The 10,173-nt window shown below is 28.1% G+C and overlaps 1 protein-coding gene across 2 annotated transcripts; it reads left to right on the forward strand.

Moving 5' to 3' along the window:
• The first annotated feature begins 1,919 nt into the window (after positions 1-1,919).
• On the forward strand, positions 1,920-9,119 carry LOC136989144 (guanidinobutyrase-like). Of its 2 annotated transcripts, none has more exons than XM_067287240.1 (7): positions 1,920-2,169; positions 3,221-3,346; positions 3,488-3,672; positions 3,741-3,941; positions 3,990-4,146; positions 6,852-6,946; positions 8,929-9,119. In XM_067287240.1, exons 1-7 carry the CDS (start codon positions 2,001-2,003, stop codon positions 9,046-9,048), a joined length of 1,053 nt encoding a protein of 350 aa, XP_067143341.1. In that variant the 5' UTR covers positions 1,920-2,000; the 3' UTR covers positions 9,049-9,119. The 2 variants fall into 2 exon arrangements, with proteins under 2 accessions (XP_067143341.1, XP_067143342.1); XM_067287241.1 differs by having other exon boundaries at positions 4,002-4,146.
• Positions 9,120-10,173: the final 1,054 nt, after the last annotated feature.

Here is a 10,173-nt window from a genome sequence, read left to right on the forward strand (position 1 = left end):
ACCATACTTATAAAAGCGACCCTTCGCGAATACAGCCCCAGAATCGGGTCGCGCGAGATTGATTACATAAATATCTTCAAAAATTTGAAAAAATGACTTCGTCCAGCCCTAGGACACTAAACAAATAGTTTAGTATTACAGAATAACGAAAAATTTTGATTTATTATTTAATGCTTTAAAGACGATTAAACCCTGCTCAGCAGCGAGAGAATTTTTTCTGTTTCTGGCAATTTTGTGTAAAATAAAGACACGGTTGAGCAATAGATTTATAGACGTTCTTTGCTTTCTAAAATCATATTTTCTTAGGAAAAATAAGAAATAAAATAATATTTTGCAGGCATTCATTGTTATTCGTTTTTTTAATGGTTTTCTATGGAGTAAATTTTATATTTTAATGTAATATCCTAGCATTTTTTTTTGTTTGTTTTGTTTTGTGTAGACGTTGGTCGATTATATTTTGTTATATTTTTGAAATGTTATAAATATTAAATAAATTAAAAAATTTTTAAATAAGTTGTAAACATCTCTTATTTACAACTTATTTGGGGTAAAAATTCGAAAACCGGTTTTAACCGATTTCATAGAAAAGTTGAGATTCGAAAAACCGGTGTTTTAAAAAGTCGGTTTTTGTATAAACCCTAGTCCTTACTCTCAAAATTAAGGTTTTTGCCATTTTATAATAGTTAAAAATATAAAAAGTTTTCTAATAAAATATGATAACAGATGACACCATCAAAATTTTAAGAGTATTGTATACGTACTGTACAGTACATGCAGGAAAAAAAGAAACAACTGTGAAATGGAATAAAATACTTTCGAAAATTTGATTATCGGGCTGCAATTTGAAAAAAAAAAAAAAAAAATGTAGACCTAAATAGACCTATAAATTCCCAAATTCCCATCGTCGTCCGCTTGTCTGCCTGTTCTTAATCTCAAGAACGGTGTTAGATAGATGAAAGTCAAGACAAGATATGGAAATTTTAGTGACAGGAAGCCCCGATTAACTATACAGTAACTTCCGGTATATACCGGAAGTCAGGTGAATTCCAATTCGAAAATTCTCCCCTGAATGGAGTTATATAGATGACCTCACGATTCTGTTGTTATCAGGAAAAGTATGATGTACAGAGGCACGACACTACAAATTTGAGATCAGAATATATATTTTAAATTGAATAAATTTAGAATGTGATTAAAAATTAAAGCCCGGCATTATGACGATGTCGCAATAAATAATTGCTCGTTTTATTTACTGATGCTTAAAAATCTATGCAACCCGGAAAAATTATCATAAGGCCAGGAGCCCGGAGATGAGATTATACATAACTGATTTTGTATCAACAATATTGATCTGTATAAAAAGAAATTTTAAATGACATCGTCTAAAAAAATGTTAGTGTGTGTGAATTCACATTTTTTTACTTAAATAATGATTGTTTTAAAAATTTAGTAGATTACAAATAAAACTGGATTGTTGATTAAGTCATTTAAATTCATTAATTTAATGTAGTTAATTTATAGTAATTAATTACTTTAAATTAATGATATTATAGTAAGTACTTCAATTAATTTAAATTAACAGAAATTCAAATATATTTTGTAAGATAAGTTCAAACAGTAACTCATCGTAGACTGCATATCTTATTAAAACACTACACTCATGACACCTTATAAATTTGCAGCCGTGTTTATTCGGTACAAACGAACGTTTTCGGTCGTGTTTAACGACCTTCTTCGGATATTTCCTGAAGAAGGATCCGATTAAACACGACTCGAAAACGTTCGTTTGTACCGAATAAACACGGCTGCAAATTTATAAGGTGTCATGAGTGTAGTGTTTTAGTTCAAACAGTATTAATTGCTATAGGATTATATTCTCTAATTTAGCACGCAAGCGCAATCATTCACTTTGTATACGTTTACAGTAGCCAATATCAAATACATGTACACTGCTTTTATCGGATTATTGTTTACAGTATAAAGACCGTTTTAAGAGAAATATGGCAATCGAAAGAATTCTGTTCAATTTTTTAAAAACTAAGCCCGACTCAGATCTTATTTGTCGTTGTTTATCCTCTGTTCGTAACTACCCAATTTCGGGTAATGAGTTGACACGTGCTGGAGGCATATCTACTTTTATGAGATTACCTTTACAGACTTCGACAGAAGGTAATTATAATTCACTACTCTTAAAATACAAAAAAAAGTATTTCCAAATATTGTAGTTATATATTTAAATATTGGTACATTTTTACTAAGATCTTATTCAAGAAAGTAATCAACTTTCAATGATAAATGGAAAAAAGAATTTAGAAAAGTCATTACAATTAGAAAATTATTTTTCATCAAAGAATATTTTGATGTAAAATGATGAATAGATATTTTTTATAATGCTATTTATATTATTGGATTTACACTTACATCTATACTTATTTATAGTATTACATAAATGATATTTTTTAAACTCCACTCCGATTAAATGATTGCTATTTTGTTATCTGCTTGATCTGAAATATAAAATTTACTTCATTTATATTTATCAGTGTCTATATTTTACGTACTATATTTGTAGAATATTTATTAATAATATTTCTCCAGTAAGCGATTTTTTCTTAACGATTTAAGAGTATAAAAAACAATACTTCGATTATAGTTTTATTCAAATTGTATAATAGAAAATAATATATATTTTGAAATAATTAATAATAAAAATTTCAGTAAAGTAAATTTCAAATACCTTAAACGATATTTTAAAAATTATTTTTGAATTCTGAATCAGTCATGTTTAAATAACTGATGAGTAGAGAGCATAAACCGAGCGTAAACAGGATTTATATTTAACAGGATCCATATTTAACAGGAGAATAAAGATTTTGCTCCTGTTAAATATTGATGTTGCTTTATAACATATATAATGTTACAAGTTTTTAATGTATCATTAAAAACTTGCAACATTAAGATTAAAATATTCTAAAAAATAGATATGTTTATAAAAACTTTTTAAAATTCTCGTTTCTCACTAAAAAAATGACAAATTTGCGCTTTTTTAATTTATTTTTTAACCAAAAGAACAAGTTAATATAACTTCAAAGAATCGTTTCTCACCACTCGAATTCGTTTGAAAGAATAAAGATCTTTTTAAGTATTTGAATACTATAAGAATTTCCTTTGACGTAAAGTTGTATATATTTATATATATATTCATTTTTTTAAATTTTAGGATTAGATGTATGTTTTGTTGGAATTCCATTAGATTCGGGAGTATCGTATCGATCAGGTTGTAGATTTGGACCTCGAGCAGTTAGAGCAGAATCGGCTCTGCTTCGGATATGTAATGCAGCAACAGGTAGCAACAGTTATAATTATGTATATTGAAATTTATTCAAAATTAAAGACATTTTTATTATATGTATGCTTCATTATAATAAAAGTTTCTAGTTATATTTATTGCATATAAATTTATATTAAAATTCTTAATCTATCATAGGTGTGATACCATTTCAAAACCTCCAAATTGCTGATATTGGTGATATATCAGTTACAATATATGATCTGAAACAGGCCGTGAAAGATATCAAGAAGGCAATGTTAAAAGTAGTATCCACTGGTTGCAGACCATTAACTATTGGAGGCGATCATACTATAACGTATCCTATATTACAAGCAATTAAGGTAAATTTTAAAAATTATTATTAATGATTTATTAATAACAATATTCTAATTTAATATTTAAATAAAAGGAACGTTATGGTCCTGTAGGATTAATTCATGTTGACGCTCATGCTGATATAAATGATACCATGTTAAATTGTAAAATAGCTCATGGAACGACATTTAGACGAGCAGTAGAAGAAGAATTATTAGACTGTAAAAGAGTAGTACAGATTGGTCTAAGAGGAACTACTTATGCTGTTGATGACTTCGAATGGCCAAGAAAACAAGTAAAAAATGAATAATTTATTATTTATTATACTTCTAATTAATAATAGTTATTGTTTCAGAAATTTAGAGTTGTTCAAATTGAAGAATGTTGGCAAAAATCTCTTGTTCCTCTTATGAGAGAGGTTAGAGATCAAATTGGTAAAGGACCTGTTTATATAAGTCTCGACATTGATGCATTGGATCCGGCTTACGCTCCCGGAACAGGTAAATTTTTAAAAACCAGAAAGTTATAACAGCCTCATTAAATTTTCTTCTAAAATTTTTAACTTAATTCCAAGTTTTTAACATTCATAAACTTTCATGCTACTATTTTTTGATCGAAATAAAATTAATGTTGATCCAAAGTCTATATCATCAGAACAGAGAGTTAGTTTTAACTTTTTCTTCTGCCCGCAACCCTTGAATTTTTAAAATGTACTCTCGCACACAATGCCGTAACTAGGCAGGTGCAGCGGGTGCTTAGGTTCCAGGTGAATGCACAGAGGGCACTGAAATGAGATAGCAGAAAATGATCAGTAGGCCTATTATATTTTTATTTTCAAATTTTAAATTTTATCGTCGTATTCAAATAACGCTTTTCACTAAAGTTAAAAATTAACCAACTATTCTTATCGTATTTATTTATTGGACTACAGTTTGAAAAAATTGTAGACATATAAATGCTCACTGTCGTCTCTCTGTCCGTCTTTTCTTAATCTCAACAACGGAGTTAGAAAGATGAAAGCCGAGACAAGATATGAAAATATTAGTGGCAGGAGACCCCGATTAACAATATACGAACTTCCGATAAAAATCAGAAGTCGTGTTATTTCAATTCAAAAATATTCCCCCGAAAGCAGTTGCGGCACAACTCTGTTGCTAACAGGAAAAGTATGGTGTAGAGGGACAAAACACTACTAATTTGAGGCGGAGAGCATTTATTTTATTTAAATATCTAAGAATCACTCCGTTTCTCCCGTATATTTTAGCCTAATTTTAGATGGAGCTTAAATGATTAAGAGAGAAAATTCATCTGCGCTCGTTCGTTAATATAAAAACATTTAAGACTAGATGAAGAATTTACAAAAAATTGTAAATAGTTATACGTTTAATTTAATATTGGTTCATTTGTACCAAGATCTTATTCAAGAAAACAATCAATTTTCAATGACAAATGTGAAAAAACAAGGGGGAAAAATTAGAAAGTTCAGTCAAAGAAAATAAATTATTTCAGGTGATATAATATTATAATCACAGACTCAAAACGTAGACTAAACGTAGACGTATTTGTCACTGTTAAGCAAAAGCTCAAAGAAATAACACAAACTAAGTATTAAATTACTACAAAAATAGATATACTGTAAAGCTGAAGCTAATACTGTACTAAGTTTCAAGGCTGTAATAAAATAAGTAATAGGTTTTTCAAGAAATATATATATAATATATATATATATATATATATTTTATAAACTATAACTTTATTTCTATTAATAATTTAAATGTTCGTTATAATATCATAAAATGTATTTAAAATAAATTCAATCAGGTTATCGAGTTATATACTTAAGTGATGACCTTAAACATATTTACATATTAAATATATGAATTTAAGTTAATAACTTGATTTTTCTGAATCTTGTATTAGTTTTCTTCAAATTACTGTCTTATTGTTTTAAAGTTCTTAATCATTTTATTGATTATATTATTGATCTGATTTGAATAAACTAAAATATAATGTATATAAAATAACTTAATAGAGATTATTAATTATTGAATAGAATTCATTTGATATCTGTAATAATATTTTGGATTAAAATGAAATATAAATTTAAGTTCTTTTATTCTTTTTTGTTAATTGGGAAAGTGAGTGTTTTCTAGGCAGTAAGTTCGAAATTTCTTTACAATATTTTGCAGTATTTTTTTGTTACACGGTAAATCTTTATCTGCAAACCAATGCATTAATTAAATTTTTAAAATACTTAAATTCAAACTGCTCTTTAGGATGATTTGTTAAAATTATTATGATAATGAATATAATGACATTTAAATTTGATTCACGCGTAGATTATTTTAATTTTAATTTTACATATCAATATATATTTAAAAATTTGTATGTTAAGAGAGTTACTATGGAGTAATTTCAAAACAGTATCTTACAACAAAGTTTTAAGTTCATTATTTTTTATTAATATACAATTATAATTGATTATAGTCTTTCAATATGGATGATGACTTCCTAAGTAATTTACAAAAGATTCAAGACGCTCTTAGTAAAATTTATCTGTCAATCAATAAAGTAGGTTATTTACCTCGTAATGACAATTGTAACGTGTGTGTGCGCCTTAGTTTCCTTCTCATGATCGACCGTATGCGCTATTTCAATCCAAGCTCTACAAATATTTTAATGACGTTTTGAATCCTAATTTTATATCTTTTTATGTTTTTTTTTTTTTAATTCGCGTAAAAAAAGTTGTTTAACTTCTCTTGTTGTTTCTCTGGCGATCTTTCATTTTCCGTTCTCCAAATATTTTAAATTTTGTAGAAATTCGACTGTTCCTAGAATTTCGTGTCTTTAAAAACATTGTAAAAACTTGTTTCCCTTTGTCAAATTTAATCTAATGAATTTTAATGTTTTTACTTGTTTTTTTTATTGTGAGTTTCCTTTATTATTTATTTGTCGGTTTTTAAAGGGGTTTATTGCAATGGGGGGCTATAATCATACTTCCAAATAACGCTACTGTACTGTACAGCCAAAATTTAAAACAAAATAAACGAATAAGTTATAAACTATACAGTATATGTTAAAATATTCTTAATATAATCTTTTATATTAAGGAATAAATTCTAATGTTATATTAAAAAATATGTTTTATGTTATAAGAAGTAATAGATTTGATAACGGTTAATTAATACAAGTTATTTAAACCTAGGTACTCCTGAAATAGCGGGATTAACTCCTTCACAAATGTTAGAAATTATTCGAGGAAGTTATGGGTTAAATATCGTCGGTGGTGATTTAGTTGAGGTAAATCTGAAACTTATATTTAATAAAAGTTTTAATAATTTTTCTACAGAATTCATAAAAAAAGTTATGTTATGTGTAGAAAATACTTGTTCCACATAGACTTTAAAACGAGATTAATTTTAAAGTGTCTTAATTGACAGATAATTTTATATTAGCATTCAATAATGTGAGCAGTCCAAAATAAAACGATTTGAATTAAGTTACCTATATATAATATCTGGATTATCTGTGTGATCCAAATTCAGTTTGAATAGGACCAAGGAAAAAAGGTAGAAATGATACAATTACACATAAATTCGTCGATAATTATGAAAATTGTTTCTTCTAAAAATAAAAAAATAATAATTTTGTCTTTCGAATAGTTGTAATATTTCATGTTACAAATATACAGAGTGTTCACTTAAACATCTATCCAAGGGCAAAAGAAATCTTTCTAGCATTGGTTGAGTTAGGTTAGGTTGTGGACTGCAGTGAATACAAATATACTGGATATCACGTCGCGATGACATGCAACCAGCGCAACATGCGGGGAATACCGCACAGAGATTTGAGTGGTGCAACACGATGTTAAATGTTCAGTATGACAAACCACATCTCCTTCAGTAACTTGCAGTTTATGGGCTGACGAGACACTGTTTTCCTCGAATGCAGTTATAACCGTCATAATGTGTATCACTGAGCAGAGTGTGCTATACGATTCACGCAACATACAATATACGGACACCAAGTTCGTTTTACCCTAAACTTCTTGTATGGAATTTGGTGTGAGCACTTTTTGTTTTAGTATTTATTGACAGCATCTGATCAATGACAGAAATCTATACATCCTAAACACGATGATGGAAGAATGGCTCGATGACTCGCCATTAACGCAACTATAGCTCATTCCCGACAGACGTGAGTCAGTGGCTCGCAGAGCGGTTTGGCAACCGTTGAATGGGACGACAAGGCACCACGTTCCTCAAACTTGACTCCCCTGGGTTTTTTCTGTGGGGTCACTCAAAAGCATCAGTGTATGATATATACTCAGCAGCACCTCGTGAAATTGGCGAACTGGAAAGATGCTTACGACAGATTGGTGACACCAGCAATGCTACGTGCCATCCATATCGCCAAAGCTCGCCCGTCTTCATCTTTGCATTGTCGCTGAAAGAGGACGTTTTGAACATGTTCTCTAACAAAATAAAGCTTATTTTTTGTATCAATTTCTGCGACGTTGTCTTTATCCTTTACGGTCAGACATTATTTTTATGTTATCTCAAATCTACTTAAATTGATTCCCTTCGGTTATTATAGCACTGGAACAACCACACGAGTAGATGCACTACCTGCATTCACCCGGCAGTGCTGGAAAGATCTCATTTTCCTGTTAAGTGGATAGGTTGTAATTGATTTACATATGAACCTTTACGAATGAAATACGTAAACTGTATAACTTAAAATACGAAACACGAATAAAAGGATAATGTAAATATGAAATATAATATATAATGTAAAAACTGTTACACCTGTGTCAAAGGCTAAAAAGCTTGTAACACGGGTCCTTCCATTAAGAGGGAATCACTAGACTGCACTTTAAAAACAAAGTTCAAATTAAATAAGCCAAAAACTTAAGTTTCTAATTTTTCTATTTAATGGTGAAACAAATTTTTCATATATTTTTCCATGTTTTAAAGCTTTAATCTCTCAAAAATAACAATATTCGAGCATTATTTAAAAGAAATAACAGTAAAACCGAATAATTTTTAAACAAATAAGAAATATCTTTATATTAAATTCATTTAAGAAATGAACAAATTATAAAATTTTTAGAACGTAAATTAAATATTAATTAAATGCTAAGTAATTTAGCATTAGAAACAGGTGTTAGCACGATATAATCCAGAGAAATTGATTGACTTTAATACGTAACTATTGGGTTTGGATGTTTATATTTGTATATTAAATATTATTTAAAGTGAATTTTTTTATAATTTTATCAGGTTTCTCCACCATATGATCCTTCAGGAAACACAGCATTGACAGCCGCAAATCTTCTATTTGAGTTATTATGTGCTTTGTCCGAAGCAAATAAAGAAAATATTAATACTGGATTAAAATAAACATGCCTGTAAATTAAAATAAACACTTTCTGTCATACGTGCATTTTTATAATAAAAATTTTCAAACGAAATCTTGTTTTTGTAACTTATTTTAAGAACTAAAATATTTATGATTATATTTTAAAAATCGATAGATTTATTTTAGATTATTTTGTAAAATATTTAGTCAAATTTTGCAAGATATTGTCTGGAATGATTACATGATCACAACTAGCAGAAATCAAGGAACATTGGGAATTTACTTAGGAAGGAAATTTACTTTGATTTCATTCCTAAGTAAATTCCTGTGAGGTTCAGGAGACCATAATTGTTTTGAAGTGTCTAAATTAATGTAATATTTAATAATTTAACGAAAAGATCATTTTTATTTTAAGTCGTGAGTCGTAATATGCTTTTAAAAAGTTCAAAATGTGAATATCAAATTTTAATAACAAATATATATAATTACAAAAAATATTGTATTATTTACAATAAAACACGAAATTATACTCACACAAAATAAAAATAAATTTAATGCGACTTTTGGCATTGTCTTTCATTTATAATATTGTCAATATCTGCTTTTATGGTACTAATCTTAATTCTAAGAATGCTAGTTAATTAAATGAGAATCACTCCACCTCTTTCAGCAGTTTTGATGTTTTTCATGCACGAAAAGAATTGTTAACAACAGTATGTACCACCCCACATGCATAACAGTTTTCTAGATAAATTGACAATTTCATCAAATTCATTGAAAGAATAAAATTCTTTATAAAATTCAAGAAGGGAATGTTTTCTATGATAAGTTTTCAAAGTTTGAAGCTTTGAAGTTCAATGAGTTCTAGCTGGTATTCGCACATGGTTCTTCCACATAATTAAATGAAAATGGATCACTAAACAATTTTAATTCAGTTTCTATTTTTCTGAAGACAGAAAATCTTTTAACAAAACTTCACATAATATACTATATTTTTCAAGGTTTACAGGAAAATCTTCTATTCATTGTAATAAACTCTGAAAATGCACAATTTTATCATGACAAATAAGGCAGATAATATTATTGCATGTTTCAATTACGAAATATTTTTCTGGCCAAAAGATATTGCTTCTCTTTTCTTCTATTATTTTTTTTCTTAGTATTTG

This window comes from Centruroides vittatus, unplaced genomic scaffold (assembly GCF_030686945.1).
Source record: "Centruroides vittatus isolate TY-2023 unplaced genomic scaffold, ASM3068694v2 scaffold_435, whole genome shotgun sequence".
Classification (NCBI taxonomy): domain Eukaryota; kingdom Metazoa; phylum Arthropoda; class Arachnida; order Scorpiones; family Buthidae; genus Centruroides; species Centruroides vittatus.